The sequence below is a fragment of the Oncorhynchus keta genome, chromosome 1, assembly GCF_023373465.1.
Source record: "Oncorhynchus keta strain PuntledgeMale-10-30-2019 chromosome 1, Oket_V2, whole genome shotgun sequence".
NCBI classification, from domain to species: domain Eukaryota; kingdom Metazoa; phylum Chordata; class Actinopteri; order Salmoniformes; family Salmonidae; genus Oncorhynchus; species Oncorhynchus keta.
Genome location: NC_068421.1, coordinates 84418122 through 84436322, shown reverse-complemented (window position 1 = coordinate 84436322; position 18201 = coordinate 84418122). Strand labels below are relative to the sequence as shown.

Genomic DNA, 18201 nt, shown 5'->3' with positions numbered 1-18201 from the left:
CCGTGGGCGGTGGACCGTGGGCGATGGACCGTGGGCGGTGGACCGTGGGCGGTGGATCGTGGGCGATGGACCGTGGGCGGTGGACCGTGGGCGATGGACCGTGGGCGGTGGACTGTGGGCGATGGACCGTGGGCGGTGGACCGTGGGCGGTGGACCGTAGGCGGTGCGAGCATGGGAGAGGGAGCTGAACAGGGCGGGACTAAAGTTGGGGAAAGCGGATATGTACTCAAATCCTCCGCGATATCGTGACGCGAGTGACCAATTGAAGCTTACCATAGCTTCCAACCCCTACTGGATTGGCTAACAATGACTGTTGATACGTACTGCTACCTAGCATGCTTGCTAGATTCTTAGCACCCCCATGAGAGCGAGGCTAGTGTGGCGAGTGGTGCTTGTATACTATAAATCCTGGAAGATCCGTGGTAATGTGCGATTGAAATGTAAAGGCAATGCTTGCAGAGACTGCGTTTATGGTAAACACTATGCCGACTTATTTGGAAATGACCTTTACATTTCAATCTCGCTATAATGCAGATCTTCCGCCATGTGGATTAACTCTGTCCATAATAGTGTACAGAGGCTAATATACATATTTTGAATCGTGACATAATAAACTTCTACACACACCAGTTTCAAAGTCTCCGTTTTATTTAGAAGCAATTCTTTGATTTGTAAATGGTTAACATAAAAGTCAATTTGACAGTAGGAATATTACAGGCAGGTACAGCTGTTTTCATCTGATTGTAATGTAGAAGTACAGTCTCACAACAGTCAGTCCTGTTGACACAGTACAGCACACAGCTTTGTCCAATGAGAGACGAACGTGAACCACCCAACCAATGAAAAGTTACATTGCTTTTTAAAGTAGACCAATTAGCTTATATATACCATCCAGAAGAACCAATAAATTCACATATTCCAACACAATCATTGGACTATTGGCCCATGCATATACTGTATATTGTAAAAATATAGCATTTTTAATAAATACTAAATATATTTAAGAGCAAATGTCAGACCATACCAGATATATTTTCCACAATACTGTATATGTATGTACAGTTAGGTTTCCATATAGACCTTTAACCAGTTGAGGTCAGTCTTCAGCTCCTAGGCCTGCCTTGTGATAAACAGGTGAGAACGAGAGACAGCACCACTCCACCTGGTGAGCACAGCACCTCTCCTTTGGGACCTCTTCATTTTCTGATAGGATAGATAGTATATTCTCATGTCATTTCTCTGCAACAGTGCCCTATTGTTCAATATAGAGAGAAAATTGGGGTGGAAGAGAGAGGCACAATCCCCCTAAGAACAACATTTCTACTTTTCTAGCAGTGAAACCTGCATTTGTGTCCACATGGGAGAAGGAGCTGTGTAACATTACTGACTGCAGAGGAAAGTAGAGAACATGTTACTAGTCTGGCCAGTAATGGAGAGATCTCTACTGTGTTGCTTTCTGTGCGATGTGCTGTGATGTTGTTCCTTAGGAGGCCTGCTGAATGCTATCTGGATTCTGGAATGTAAAACTGACATTCTTTGTGCATTTTGTAGCGATTTTGGTTGCATACATTATTTGATTTGTAATCTATAAAGCAGGCAGACAAAGGGAATGATACATTACAGTGGAAGAGAGTGAGTGTGTGTGTGTGTGTGTGTGTGTGTGTGTGTGTGTGTGTGTGTGTGTGTGTGTGTGTGTGTGTGTGTGTGTGTGTGTGTGTGTGTGTGTGTGTGTGTGTGTGTGTGTGTGTGTGTGTGTGTGTGTGTGTGTGTGTGTGTGTGTGTGTGTGTGTGTGTGTGTGTGTGCCACCTGGTCTCAGAGCATTTTGTATTATTCTGCGTGTAAATCCAAGATACCCAATTTAGTATGATATGATTACGTAAGACAGATGGTTACTTAAGGCAAATACGAAAGGAAGGTGGTTGGTCGGGGTGGATGAGTGGATGTAGAACGCAAACATCTAAGGGTAGATGGGTGGATGTAGAACGCAAACATCTAGGGGTAGATGGGTGGATGTAGAACGCAAACATCTAGGGGTAGATGGGTGGATGTAGAACGCAAACATCTAGGGGTAGATGGGTGGATGTAGAACGCAAAAATCTAGGGGTAGATGGGTGGATGTAGAACGCAAACATCTAGGGGTAGATGGGTGGATGTAGAACGCAAACATCTAGGGGTAGATGGGTGGATGTAGAACGCAAACATCTAGGGGTAGATGGGTGGATGTAGAACGCAAAAATCTAGGGGTGGATGGGTGGATGTAGAACGCAAACATCTAGGGGTGGATGGGTGGATGTAGAACGCAAACATCTAGGGGTGGATGGGTGGATGTAGAACGCAAACATCTAAGGGTGGATGGGTGGATGTAGAACGCAAACAGGCGGCGGACTGGGAGCCTGCAAGTTAACTTCGGTCAGTTGTACGGTGTTACCTCTGACACACATTGGTGCAGCTGTCTTCCAGGTAAAGCAAGCAGTGTGTCAAGAAGCAGTGCGGCTTAGCAGGGTCGTGTTTTGGAGGACGCATGGCTCTCGACCTACGCCTCTCCCGAGTCCGTAGGGGAGTTTCAGAGATGAGACAAGACTGTAACCACCAATTGGGGAAAAAAAGGGGTAAAAGTACATAATAAAATAATAATAATTAACCCTAACCACTAGCCTAGCTAACTTTAGTGCGCTAGCTAACTATAGCCACCAGCTAGAATTCGTTACATATCATACGTTTAGCAATTAATTAAATATTGTTTGTTATGAAAATTCGTAACATATAATATGAATTGTAATCCGTAATATATCATACAAAATGGGTGATGGATAACCACATTTGAATACATACCATACAAAACGTAACATGGAATGTCTAGGATTTACTGTACGTACAGAAACATATGAAATGCTCTGAGACCAGGCTAGTGCATGAGAGCGAGAAAGAGAAAAAGAGTTGAAGATAGTTGAGAAGAGTAGTAAGTGGAGAGTTACTACATCATACTGCAGTTTAGTAGCTTCGGAAGATTCTGCCTTTTGTTATTATATTGCTGCATGCTGCATCCTACTATACACCCTTCATATTGGAAGACCTCCCAGTGAGTCAATCGTTAAGTCATACTGATGAAAACAAACCAAGCATGGATATGATATGTACAGTGTGAATATCAATCAAACAGAGTGAAACAAAGTGCAACGCAAAATAAATATACTTTGTGTGTCTGATAAAACACTATTATAACATTGACTTTATGGTTTAATAAATGGCTTATGTCCAAATATAAAATAATAGTAATGTCATCATTGGAATAAAAAGGAAGAAAAACCATATTATTGATAATAATATGACAGATTTTGAAGGTAGATCATGTGCTTAAGAAGATTTTTGCCTGAAGAGCATTTTTTTTGGAAAGCATCAATCCATCATCCTTCTGTTGTCTTTCTGCACTCTTCATGGATCACCTGTCGATCCCCACTGTCGCCACGGCTACAGGTTCTTTGATTGACACACACAGGTCTCTCTCTGATTGGCTGGCTGCCAAACGGTTGATACATAACTCCAGAGTCCCGCCCACGGAATATTGGCAGAAATGTGAATAATGTGTGTTATTCTGGTTCCTTGCAGCACAGGTCCAGTAGTCCTGTGAGCTGAGTGGTGGTGAATACAGCCTTTGTCTGTCCTCCATGGGGGTCTAGGGAAGGGTTGGGCCTGGCTAATGGGATCCGGGCTATGGTGGGTCTAGGGTAGGGTTGGGTCTGGCGAATGGGGTCCGGGCTATGGTGGGTCTAGGGTAGGGTTGGGCCTGGCGAATGGGATCCGGGCTATGGTGGGTCTAGGGTAGGGTTGCGTCTGGCGAATGGGGTCCGGGCTATGGTGGGTCTAGGGTAGGGTTGGGTCTGGCGAATGGGGTCCGGGCTAAGGTGGGTCTAGGGTAGGGTTGGGTCTGGGCTACGGTGGGTCTAGGGTAGGGTTGGGTCTGGCGAATGGGGTCCGGGCTACGGAGGTCTAGGGTAGGGTTGGGTCTGGGCTACGGTGGGTCTAGGGTAGGGTTGGGTCTGGCGAATGGGGTCCGGGCTACGGAGGTCTAGGGTAGGGTTGGGTCTGGCGAATGGGGTCTGGGCTATGGTGGGTCTAGGGTGGGAGAGTTCTGTGTTGGGGTGGGGGTTAGAGAGGGGCTTCTGGAGAGGACTCAGAGAAGAGAGGCGGTGGTGGTGGTGATAATGGTGGCTGAGGTGGTGGTGGAGGAGAGGTTAGAGGCCTGGGTGGTGGAGTCAGAATGGGTCTTCAGAAGGTCAACTAGCTCACTGTGGGAGGCCGCTACCGCAACCGAAAGAGCACTCTGACCATCCTAAAGACAATGAGAGAGAGAGAGAGAGGTGGGTGAGAGGGGTAGAGAGAATGTTTCTTCACTCATGGAGTAAATAAAAATGTTGTGGGTTCAATCATGTTTGAACAGTGAATAGTGCCCTCGCCACAAGCCAGAGGACGTGTCGTGTACTTTAGACCCCTTCCCCTCAGAAACATGAGACCTGGGTAATGAGCCACACAGCTCAAATCTACACCACACAAAGGCCATTGCCACAGAGGGCCAGCGCCCTGACAAGGATGAGTCGGGAAATTTCTGGTTGCGACAACCAATCATATCACTGTCTGCAACCAAGAAGTAACCAATAATTGCACTCGCCAGCCAATCTGAGTTGCCTGTGCAACAAACAAGTAGCCAATAATTGACCCATGTGGATAGGGCTATGGCGGGACCTTCAAACTCTAGTCAAGAGGACCACGTAAAAATATACACTGCTCAAAAAAATAAAGGGAACTCTAAAATAACACATCCTAGATCTGAATGAATGAAATATTCTTATTAAATGGAGGTCTGGAGGTCTGGATTTGGAGTCACACTCAAATCCTCCACGTGTCTGTATGACCTCCCTACAATGCCTGGGCATGCTCCTGATGAGGTGGTGGATGGTCTCCTGAGGGATCTCCTCTCAGACCTGGACTAAAGCATCCGCCAACTCCTGGTGGATGGAGCAAGACATGATGTCACAGATGTGCTCAATTGGATTCAGGTCTCGGGAACGGGCGGGCCAGTCCATAGCATCAATGCCTTCCTCTTGCAGGAACTGCTGACACACTCCAGCCACATGAGGTCTAGCATTGTCTTGCATTAGGAGGAACCCAGGGCCAACCACACCAGCATATGGTCTCACAAGAGGTCTGAGGATCTCATCTCGGTACCTAATGGCAGTCAGGCTACCTCTGGCGAGCACATGGAGGGCTGTGCGGCCCCCCAAAGAAATGCCAACCCAAACCATGACTGACCCACCGCCAAATCGGTCATGCTGGAGGATGTTGCAGGCAGCAGAACGTTCTCCACGGCGTCTCCAGACTCTGTCACGTCTGTCACATGTGCTCAGTGTGAACCTGCTTTCATCTGTGAAGAGCACAGGGCGCCAGTGGCGGATTTGCCAATCTTGGTGTTCTCTGGCAAATGCCAAATGTCCTGCACGGTGTTGGGCTGTAAGCACAACCCCCACCTGTGGACGTCGGGCCCTCATACCACCCTCATGGAGTCTGTTTCTGACCGTTTGAGCAGACACATGCACATTTGTGGCCTGCTGGAGGTCATTTTGCAGGGCTCTGGCAGTACTCCTCCTGCTCCTCCTTGCACAAAGGCGGAGGTAGCGGTACTGCTGCTGGGTTGTTGCCCTCCTACGGCCTCCTCCACGTCTCCTGATGTACTGGCCTGTCTCCTAGTAGCGCCTCCATGCTCTGGACACTACGCTGACAGACACAGCAAACCTTCTTGCCACAGCTCGCATTGATGTGCCATCCTGGATGAGCTGCACTACCTGAGCCTTTTGTGTGGGTTGTAGACTCCGTCTCATGCTACCACTAGAGTGAAAGCACCACCAGCATTCAAAAGTGACCAAAACATCAGCCAGGAAGCATAGGAACTGAGAAGTGGTCGGTCTGTGGTTATCACCTGCAGAACCACTCCTTTATTGGGAGTGTCTTGCTAATTGCCTATAATTTCCACTTGTTGTCTATTCCATTTGCACAACAGCATGTGGAATGTATTGTCAATCAGTGTTGCTTCCTAAGTGGACAGTTTGATTTCACAGAAGTGTGATTGGCTTGGAGTTACATTGTGTTGTTTAAGTGTTCCCTTTATTTTTTGAGCAGTGTATTTCCTCTTAGGTCATTTTGTTCGCCAGTTATATTTATTTTCTGAAGTAACGTTAGCTACAATGTTTTGCTTCTGCTATTTTCATTGATCATCGATCGGAATATCTAGCAGGTAATATCAGTGTTTTAGGCTTCAGTAATATGTTAGCTCGGTTAACAAGATTTACAGTGCTACTGTAACGTTAACGCTATCTAAAGCGTTAGTCAACGGGTGTTTTGACACTGACACAGGCGATCGAAGTAACGTAACGTTAGCTAGCTTAACGTCCATGACTATCAAAATAGTCTGTTAACCCCACTTACCATACTAAACGTATGTTCTTACTGCTGGAGCTAGCTATCTAAACAAAGTGTGGTTTTTATAGCTTGTAGTTGTGCTTTGTCACTCAGCGTCAGCAAACCTCTCCTTTTCTCTTTCTATGATTTGAGTTAATTGGACTAGACATAGCTATAGGGCAAACACTGTCTTGATGTCAAATAGGCTCGGGACGGGTCATCATGTTAATTATGAATTACAAGGCACGGACGATATCCTATTCTCTTGCTTATGCTGGTGTGTCTGTGGTTAGAAATGTCCTTTAGCAAGTAGCTAGAGATAACAACATAGGTAGCTAGAGTTTAAACACTTCATTTTATTGTTCCATCGATTAATCCAATCTGCTCACTGTCATTAAAATGTATATCATTTATGCTTATTAAGCACAAACTTTCCCTCTTATTTTCACAGCAGACATGGGAGCCAGCTTCAGCAAACTGCCAAATGGTAGCCTCGTCTTAATAGACAGTAAGGGTTCCAGGATTTATTGGACAAAAACTACTAAAAGAGTGTGGAGCAGGGCTGTGTCAGGTGAAGCTCTATTGCCCACATTCTGACTGTGAGAGGGGAGAGTTGACCTCATCTGGACTCCACCAGAAGATCCGGCAGGTTGTGGATGTGGACGGATCCTACTATGTGGCAGCAGGATACCTTTATTGTCCCAAGTGTAGTAGGAAGGTCATCAGTTGGAACATATGGTTCCTTACAGTGTTCTACGCAAATACACTGGTAATGGCAATATCATTTAATTAATAACCTAATGCAGCTTTTATATTTAATACAAACAGCCACGCATTTCTCTTTGTGAAATGTTATTATAGAATTATTCCATACTCAGTCTGGTGTATTCTCATATTTTTTGTATTTTTTTTTTCTTAAGAGGAACTGATCGGTTTGGAGTACCTCTTCGTTCAGACTGGTTTGGTGCTGCAGGATTATAAAGGCTGCCATTGAGGAACTGGAGATGTGTGATCCTGATATCCAAGGGGAGGATGATGAGGGCTTTGTGGAGCTCGTAGAAGTTCCGGACCTGACAGTTCCAGTGCTGGAGACAGCCCTGCCTCTTGTTGGCACCTACTCCCACCCCTCTACCAGCATCCGGTCCACAGCTGCATCAGTCAGTCCTCTGTCCTCCACACCTGAGCTCGCCAGTCCATCAGTCAGTCCTCTGTCCTCCACACCTGAGCTCGCCAGTCCATCAGTCAGTCCTCTGTCCTCCACACCTGAGCTCGCCAGTCCATCAGTCAGTCCTCTGTCCTCCACACCTGAGCTCGCCAGTCCATCAGTCAGTCCTCTGTCCTCCACACCTGAGCTCGCCAGTCCATCAGTCAGTCCTCTGTCCTCCACACCTGAGCTCGCCAGTCCATCAGTCAGTCCTCTGTCCTCCACACCTGAGCTCGCCAGTCCATCAGTCAGTCCTCTGTCCTCCACACCTGAGCTCGCCAGTCCATCAGTCAGTCCCCTGTCCTCCACACCTGAGCTCGCCAGTCCATCAGTCAGTCCTCTGTCCTCCACACCTGAGCTCGTCAGTCCATCAGTCAGTCCTCTGTCCTCCACACCTGAGCTCGCCAGTCCATCAGTCAGTCCTCTGTCCTCCACACCTGAGCTCGTCAGTCCATCAGTCAGTCCTCTGTCCTCCACACCTGAGCTCGTCAGTCCATCAGTCAGTCCCCTGTCCTCCACACCTGAGCTCGCCAGTCCATCAGTCAGTCCTCTGTCCTCCACACCTGAGCTCGCCAGTCCATCAGTCAGTCCCCTGTCCTACATTCCTGTACGGGCTACTCCACAACCTGGGCCTCTGTCCTCCACACCTGAGCTCGCCAGTCCATCAGTCAGTCCTCTGTCCTCCACACCTGAGCTCGCCAGTCCATCAGTCAGTCCCCTGTCCTCCACACCTGAGCTCGCCAGTCCGTCAGTCAGTCCCCTGTCCTCCACACCTGAGCTCGCCAGTCCATCAGTCAGTCCCCTGTCTAATGTTAGTCCATCAGTCAGTCCCCTGTCTAACGTTAGTCCATCAGTCAGTCCCCTGTCTAACGTTAGTCCATCAGTCAGTCCCCTGTCTAACGTTAGTCCATCAGTCAGTCCCCTGTCTAACGTTAGTCCATCAGTCAGTCCCCTGTCTAACATTAGTCCATCAGTCAGTCCCCTGTCTAACATTAGTCCATCAGTCAGTCCCCTGTCTAACATTAGTCCATCAGTCAGTCCCCTGTCTAACATTAGTCCATCAGTCAGTCCCCTGTCTAATGTTAGTCCATCAGTCAGTCCCCTGTCTAACGTTAGTCCATCAGTCAGTCCCCTGGCTAACGTTAGTCCATCAGTCAGTCCCCTGGCTAACGTTAGTCCATCAGTCAGTCCCCTGTCTAACATTAGTCCATCAGTCAGTCCCCTGTCTAACGTTAGTCCATCAGTCAGTCCCCTGGCTAACGTTAGTCCATCAGTCAGTCCCCTGTCTAACGTTAGTCCATCAGTCAGTCCCCTGTCTAACGTTAGTCCATCAGTCAGTCCCCTGTCTAACGTTAGTCCATCAGTCAGTCCCCTGTCTAACGTTAGTCCATCAGTCAGTCCCCTGTCTAACATTAGTCCATCAGTCAGTCCCCTGGCTAACGTTAGTCCATCAGTCAGTCCCCTGTCTAACGTTAGTCCATCAGTCAGTCCCCTGGCTAACGTTAGTCCATCAGTCAGTCCCCTGGCTAACGTTAGTCCATCAGTCAGTCCCCTGGCTAACGTTAGTCCATCAGTCAGTCCCCTGGCTAACGTTAGTCCATCAGTCAGTCCCCTGGCTAACGTTAGTCCATCAGTCAGTCCCCTGGCTAACGTTAGTCCATCAGTCAGTCCCCTGGCTAACGTTAGTCCATCAGTCAGTCCCCTGGCTAACGTTAGTCCATCAGTCAGTCCCCTGGCTAACGTTAGTCCATCAGTCAGTCCCCTGGCTAACGTTAGTCCATCAGTCAGTCCCCTGGCTAACGTTAGTTCATCAGTCAGTCCCCTGGCTAACGTTAGTCCATCAGTCAGTCCCCTGGCTAACGTTAGTCCATCAGTCAGTCCCCTGGCTAACGTTAGTCCATCAGTCAGTCCCCTGGCTAACGTTAGTCCATCAGTCAGACCCCTGGCTAACGTTAGTCCATCAGTCAGACCCCTGGCTAACGTTAGTCCATGGACCATATATGTTCTTTCTAAAGTCTGATTTGGCTCCGGCAGTCAAAACAGCCAAATACACCATCTAAAATATTGGGATAGTAAAATGTTTTGGCTGTACTCCAGCACTTTGGATTTGAAATTATACTGAGTGCAGACTGTCAGCTTTAATTTGAGAGTATTTTCATCCATGTTACACCACTTTTTATTACAGCACGTTTTGTACATAGTCCCCCAATTTAAGAGGAAACAAAAGTATTGGGATAAATTCACTTATGTGTATTAAAGTAGTATTAGTTTAGTATTTGGTCCCATATTCCTAGAACACAATGATTACATCACGCTTGTGACTTTTCCTCTTTGTTTTGGTTGTGTTTATAGATTATTTTGTGCCCAATAGAAATTACTGATAAATAATGTATTGTGTCATTTTGGAGTCACTTATTGTAAATGAGAATAAAATATGTTTCTAAACACTTCTACATTAATGGGGATGCTTCCAGGATTATGGATAGTCCTGATCAATTGTAAATAATGATGAGTGAGAAAGTTAGATGCACAAATATCATACCCCCAAGACATGCTGTATGACACAAGGGCTATGTTGAGAGGTAGCTTGCAAGTAAGCATTTCATAGCACTGTTTACACCCCCCTGTATTCTGTATATATGATGAATAAAATTGGGTTTGATTTAATTTGACTCGATTTTTAACAGTAAGGATGCTTGCCATTTCCGGAGACATGTTCATGCAGAATGCAGAATTATCTACACTTGTTAATTCCTGGTGTTGCAAGCTTAACTGATGAGCTATATCCTGCCAGCGCCCTGACAACGGTGAGTCAAGGAAATTTCTGGTTGCGACAACCAATCATATCATGAATAAAATAACCCATAGTGAGATAATGTGGGACCAATGGGTGAGAGCAGAATAATACCATCTCTGGCCATGAGAGAGGATCGTAGAAAGAGGTATTCTCAGATTGGAAGTGAATTATTTAACCTGTCTGTCTCAACCACAGCCCACACAGCTCTGTCTGGGTTTCCAGGGTCTACTTTAGCCCCCTGTCTGACTGCCCTGGAGGCCTTAAAGAAGCCCTTCTAAGAGGGATTCATTACTGTGTCAAACCCAGACAGACAGCTCCACAAAACAGTTATTAACCAAGCAGCTAATTCCTGCCTTATCTGTCTGTGTGACTCTGGTCAACTCCCGGCCGCTGTGCGGCTAGGGGATGTGACATCATCTGAGAGCCTGTGTGCTCATTCATCATGTCAATGAACATGAGGAAATTATGCACTTCACTGTTTAGCCAGATAGTGGCACTGTTGGGTTGTTTTGACATTCAATGTTCTGGGAAGTTCAAAGTGTATGTCTGTGCATGTGTGTGTGAGCGTCCAAGTGTGTGTGTGCATGCTTTTGCGTGTTCACATTAGTGTGTGTTATGCGTGTGTGTGATATGCATGTGTGTGTACCTACCTTGTCTGTGAGGCTGGTGTCACAGTGGTCAGACTCGAGTAGTATCCGAGCGATCTCCACGTGACTGTGCTCACACGCACATATGAGTGCAGTCGAACCGTCTTTGTCCTGAATGTTGAGGTCAGCCTGGCAGCTCAGCAGCAACCGCACCATGGCTGTGCGACCATGGCTGACGGCCAGCATGAGGGCCGTCTGCCCTGCCTAGAAAACAGGAGAGGAAGAGAGAGAGGAAGAGAAAAGAGGACAGGAATGAAATGTGAGAGGGAGAAACTACAGGATACAGTGCCTTCGGAAGTATTCACAGAGAAGGGCCTTGGTCAGGGAGGTGACCAATAACCCGATATCACTCTGACAGAGTTCCAGAGTTCCTCTGTGGAGAGAACCTTCCAGAAGGACAACCATCTCTGCAGCACTCCACCAATCAGGCCTTTTTGGTAGAATGGCCAGATGGAAGCCACTCCTCAGTAAAAGGCACATGACAGCCCGTTTGAAGTTTGCCAAAAGGCATCTGAAGGACCATGAGAAACAAGGCACCAACCCTACAGTGAAGCATGGTGGTGGCAGAATCATGCTGTGGGGATGTTTTTCAGCAACAGGGATTGTCTGAAAATGACTGAGTGTATGTCTATACATTGGGTGTGTGTACAGTAGGGTTTAATACAGGTGACCGTTATCCCGGGACTTCCTGACCAAGCTCCTTCCCGTTTTCCGTAGACCAGTAAAATATAAAAAATGTATGCAGCACTAATACAAAAACACAAAATAGTGCTAACAGTTGCATACATGAACCGGACACATCAACTCACTTAATTCATAGTCTACATTAAACTAGTATTCACAATGCTAGCAGCCTACCATATTTAGCCTACTCAATGTAAAGTCAACCAATAGAAAACATCACTTACTTGCATGACTTCTATAAATTGTATTGCTGACTATCATGTGTAGGCTACACGCAACTTCTCGACAGTTACTGAAGGCAATCTCCATCTCACATTCACAAATCTCCAAACTATCTTTGTAGCACTGGCAGAAACTCAAAATATAAACTGCAGCTACTCAATTTGAACAAAATGACTGGTAGGCTACTACAATGTGTCCACAAGCGCACCCGAGGAAATAGACATTTGTAACATTGTTCTATGATGTTACAGTAACAAAAGCTAATGCGGATGCCTGACATATATTCTCAGGGATAACTCCATGGTGCTGAAGCTATCCATGGCGCTGAAGCTATCCATGGTCCTGAAGCTATCCATGGTCCTGAAGCTATCCAGGGTGCTGAAGCTATCCATGGCGCTGAAGCTATCCATGGTGCTGAAGCTATCCAGGGTGCTGAAGCTATCCATGGTGCTGAAGCTATCTAGGGTGCTGAAGCTATCTATGGTGCTGAAGCTATCCAGGGTGCTGAAGCTATCCATGGTGCTGAAGCTATCCAGGGTTCTGAAGCTATCCATGGCGCTGAAGCTATCCATGGAGCTGAAGCTAATCATGGCGCTGAAGCTATCCATGGCGCTGATGCTACCCATGGTGGTGAAGCTAATCATGGTGCTGAAGCTAATCGTGGCGCTGAAGCTATCCATGGTGCTGAAGCTATCCATGGTGCTGAAGTTATCCATGCTGCTGAAGCTATCCAGGGTGCTGAAGCTAATCATGGCGCTGAAACTAATCATGGTGCTGAAGCTAATCATGGTGCTGAAGCTATCCATGGCGTTGAAACTAATCATGGTGCTGAAGCTAATCATGGCGCTGAAGCTAATCATGGCGCTGAAGCTAATCATGGCGCTGAAGCTAATCATGGTGCTGAAGCTATCCATGGCGCTGAAGCTAATCATGGCGCTGAAGCTATCCATGGCGCTGAAGCTATCCATGGAGCTGAAGCTAATCATGGTGCTGAAGCTAATCATGGTGCTGAAGCTAATCATGGCGCTGAAGCTAATCATGGCGCTGAAACTAATCATGGTGCTGAAGCTAATCATGGTGCTGAAGCTAATCATGGCGCTGAAGCTAATCATGGCGCTGAAGCTAATCATGGTGCTGAAGCTATCCATGGCGCTGAAACTAATCATGGTGCTGAAACTAATCATGGCGCTGAAACTAATCATGGTGCTGAAGCTAATCATGGTGCTGAAGCTAATCATGGTGCTGAAGCTAATCATGGCGCTGAAGCTAATCATGGCGCTGAAACTAATCATGGTGCTGAAGCTAATCATGGCGCTGAAGCTAATCATGGTGCTGAAGCTATCCATGGCGCTGAAGCTAATCATGGCGCTGAAGCTAATCATGGCGCTGAAACTAATCATGGTGCTGAAGCTAATCATGGCGCTGAAGCTAATCATGGTGCTGAAGCTATCCATGGCGCTGAAGCTAATCATGGCGCTGAAGCTAATCATGGCGCTGAAACTAATCATGGTGCTGAAGCTAATCATGGCGCTGAAGCTAATCATGGCGCTGAAGCTATCCATGGTGCTGAAGCTAATCATGGTGCTGAAACTAATCATGGTGCTGAAGCTAATCATGGCGCTGAAGCTAATCATGGTGCTGAAGCTAATCATGGCGCTGAAGCTAATCATGGCGCTGAAGCTAATCATGGTGCTGAAGCTATCCATGGTGCTGAAGCTAATCATGGCGCTGAAGCTATCCATGGTGCTGAAGCTATCCATGCTGCTGAAGCTAATCATGGCGCTGAAACTAATCATGGTGCTGAAGCTATCCATGGCGCTGAAGCTCTATCCGTGGTGCTGAAGCTAATCATGGTGCTGAAGCTATCCATGGCGCTGAAGCTCTATCCGTGGTGCTGAAACTAATCATGGTGCTGAAGCTATCCATGGCGCTGAAGCTATCCATGGTGCTGAAGCTAATCATGGTGCTGAAGCTATTCTTGGCGCTGAAGCTATCCATGGTGCTGAAGCTAATCATGGTGCTGAAGCTATCCATGGTGCTGAAGCTATCCATGGTGCTGAAGCTAATCATGGTGCTGAAGCTATCCATGGCGCTGAAGCTATACATGGTGCTGAAGCTAATCATGGCGCTGAAGCTCTATCCATGGCGCTGAAGCTAATCATGGTGCTGAAGCTAATCATGGTGCTGAAGCTATCCATGGCGCTGATGCTAATCATGGCGCTGAAGCTATCCATGGCGCTGATGCTACCCATGGTGCTGAAGCTAATCATGGTGCTGAAGCTATCCATGGCGCTGAAGCTATCCAGGGTGATGAAGCTATCCATGGCACTGAAGCTATCCATGGCGCTGAAGCTACCCATGGTGCTGAAGCTAATCACGGCGCTGAAGCTATCCATGGCGCTGAAGCTATCCAAGGCGCTGAAGCTATCCATGGCGCTGAAGCTATCCATGGCCCTGAAGCTATCCATGGTGCTGAAGCTATCGATGGCGCAGAAGCTATCGATGGCGCTGAAGCTACCCATGGTGCTGAAGCTAATCACGGCGCTGAAGCTATCCATGGCGCTGAAGCTATCCATGGCGCAGAAGCTATCGATGGCGCTGAAGCTCCAATACTAGGCCTATTTGCTTGTTTGTTTAGAGGAGAATCGGATTTGTTCCCTGTGACGAAGTCATCACAATAATCATGTTATCATAAAGTAAAAACAGTCACAACCTTTCAAAATCCCCCTAAAAGCCAAGTGCAAGTGGAGAGAAACGGACAAACAAGCAGGCTGACATCTTAAGGTAAGCTAAAACAAATGTAATTTTCACGAGGTTGTAGGCTAATAACCTCATCATGTTTTTGAACTACATTTGAACAAGGCTACATAACCAAATTGTGTGGTGACATGACAGAACGTTGAGTTGAGTAAATTGTGACCAATACAATAAGAATCCATTATATTCCTGTCCATATTTCTCCAGTTACAGTGGTAGAATCAGGTCAGATTTATTTCGCTAGCATTATATGCTTTTAAATAGCATTTCCAGCTTGAATGGGAATACTGGGATATTACCGGGATGGTTCCAATTTTCTCAGGAAAGCCCTAGTGATATATGGTGGATATATGATCTGTGACTGCATGCTAGAGCGAATATACAGTATGTGACTGCATGCTAGAGTGAATATACAGTCTGTGACTGCATGCTAGAGTGAATATACAGTCTGTGACTGCATGCTAGAGTGAATATACAGTCTGTGACTGCATGCTAGAGTGAATATAAAGTCTGTGACTGCCTCCTAGAGTGAATATACAGTCTGTGACTGACTACATGCTAGAGTGAATATACAGTCTGTGACTACATGCTAGAGTGAATATACAGTCTGTGACTGCATCCTAGAGTGAATATACAGTCTGTGTCTACATGCTAGAGTGAATATGCAGTCTGTGACTGACTACATGCTAGAGTGAATATACAGTCTGTGACTACATGCTAGAGTGAATATACAGTCTGTGACTGCATCCTAGAGTGAATATACAGTCTGTGACTGACTACATGCTAGAGTGAATATACAGTCTGTGTCTACATGCTAGAGTGAATATACAGTCTGTGACTGACTACATGCTAGAGTGAATACACAGTCTGTGACTGACTACATGCTGGAGTGAATATACAGTCTGTGACTGCATGCTAGAGTGAATATACAGTCTGTGACTGACTACATGCTAGAGTGAATACACAGTCTGTGACTGACTACATGCTAGAGTGAATATACAGTCTGTGACTGCATGCTAGAGTGAATACACAGTCTGTGACTGACTACATGCTAGAGTGAATATACAGTCTGTGACTACATGCTATAGTGAATATACAGTCTGTGACTGACTACATGCTTGAGTGAATACACAGTCTATGACTGACTACATGCTAGAGTGAATATACAGTCTGTGACTGCATGCTAGAGTGAATATACAGTCTGTGACTGACTACATGCTATAGTGAATACACAGTCTGTGACTGACTGCATGCTAGAGTGAATATACAGTCTGTGACTGCATGCTAGAGTGAATATACAGTCTGTGACTGCATGCTAGAGTGAATATACAGTCTGTCACTGACTACATGCTAGAGTGAATATACAGTCTGTCACTGACTACATGCTAGAGTGAATATACAGTCTGTGACTGCATGCTAGAGTGAATATACAGTCTGTGACTGCATGCTAGAGTGAATATACAGTCTGTGACTGCATGCTAGAGTGAATATACAGTCTGGGACTGCATGCTAGAGTGAATATACAGTCTGGGACTGCATGCTAGAGTGAATATACAGTCTGTGACTGCATGCTAGAGTGAATATACAGTCTGGGACTGCATGCTAGAGTGAATATACAGTCTGTGACTGCATGCTAGAGTGAATATACAGTCTGGGACTGCATGCTAGAGTGAAGATACAGTCTGTGACTGCATACCAGAGGGAATATACAGTCTGTGACTGCATGCTAGAGTGAATATACAGTCTGGGACTGCATGCTAGAGTGAAGATACAGTCTGTGACTGCATACCAGAGGGAATATACAGTCTGTGACTGCATGCTAGAGTGAATATACAGTCTGGGACTGCATGCTAGAGTGAAGATACAGTCTGTGACTGCATACCAGAGGGAATATACAATGAGTAGTGGTTCAGTGTTAGTGTGTGAGTGTACAATGAGATAGAGTACATGTTGTGTGTACCTGGCTGGCTCGGGCATTGACATCTCCCTCTCTCAGTAGCTGTAGAGCCACCTCCATGTCGTCTGATCCATCAGCAGCTGTCAGAGAGGCCAGCATCACCGCTGTGTAGCCTGCTTTGTTCTGGGTGTCCACCTCACACAGACCTACACACACGCGCAGACGCAGACGCACACGCACACGCACACGCACACGCACAGACACACAGACACACACACACACACACACACACACACACACACACACACACACACACACACACACACACACACACACACACACACACACACACACACACACACACACACACACACACACACAGACCATATATGGCATTGGGTCAGTGGTGTAAAGTACTTAAGTAAAAATATTTTAAAGTACTACTTAGGTATTTTTGGGGGGTACCCGTACTTTACTTTACTATTCATATTTTACTTTTACTCCACTACATTCCTAAAGAAAATAATACATACATTTTCCCTGAAAACAAAAAGTGCTCAGTACATTTTGAATGCTTAGCAGGACAGGAAAATGGCCCAATTCAAGCACTTATCAAGAGAACATCCCTGGTCATCCCTGAACATCCCTACTGGCTCTGATCAGATGCTTCATTTGTAAATTACATCTGAGTGTTGGAGTATGCTCCTGGCTATCCATACATTTAAAAAACGAGAAGATTGTGCAATCTGGTTTGCTTAATATAAAGAATGTGAAATGATTTATACTTTTACTTTTGATATTTAAGTATAATTTAGCAATTACATTCACTTTTGATACTTACGTAATATTTAACTGGGAGACTTTCACTTTTACTTGAGTCATTTTCTATTAAGACATCTTCACTTTTACTGAAGTGTGACAATTGAGTACTTTTCCCACCTCTGCATTCGATCAGAGACAAATCTGGCATTGACACACTCCAAGTCTTGTTCACTATTGGTTTCAGAACAAACATGAGAAAGCCATAAATATCGTTTCAGTAAAAAAGGGTTGAGACAGGGAGTAGGGACTGATAAAAAGGGGGTGTGAGATAGTGGAGAGTGAGAGGGTTGTAGAAAGGTGTAGAAACATATCATACCAGTGTGTTGTAGAAAGGTGTAGAAACATATCATACCAGTGTATTGTAGAAAGGTGGATGAATATCCCATACCAGTGTGTTGTAAAAAGGTGGATGAATATCCCATACCAGTGTGTTGTAGAGATGTGGATGAATATCCCATACCAGTGTATTGTAGAGATGTGGATGAATATCCCATACCAGTGTATTGTAGAAAGGTGGATGAATATCCCATACCAGTGTATTGTAGAGATGTGGATGAATATCCCATACCAGTGTGTTGTAGAGATGTGGATGAATATCCCATACCAGTGTGTTGTAGAGATGTGGATGAATATCCCATACCAGTGTGTTGTAGAGATGTGGATGAATATCCCATACCAGTGTGTTGTAGAAAGGTGTAGAAACATATCATACCAGTGTGT

The 18201-nt window shown here is 45.9% G+C and overlaps 1 protein-coding gene across 10 annotated transcripts in view; it reads right to left on the bottom strand.

Moving 5' to 3' along the window:
* Positions 1-626: 626 nt before the first annotated feature.
* kank4 (KN motif and ankyrin repeat domains 4) overlaps positions 627-18201 on the bottom strand; it is a 167591-nt gene continuing 150016 nt past the window's right edge. For all 10 annotated transcript variants that reach the window (XM_052462776.1, XM_052462765.1, XM_052462784.1 and 7 more), the window contains 3 exons: positions 16723-16865; positions 11103-11303; positions 627-4331 (listed from right to left, as the gene is read on the bottom strand). In XM_052462776.1, coding sequence (XP_052318736.1) covers positions 4173-4331; positions 11103-11303; positions 16723-16865 — 503 coding nt within the window. In that variant the 3' untranslated portion in view covers positions 627-4172. The remainder of the gene's footprint in view (positions 4332-11102; positions 11304-16722; positions 16866-18201) is intronic.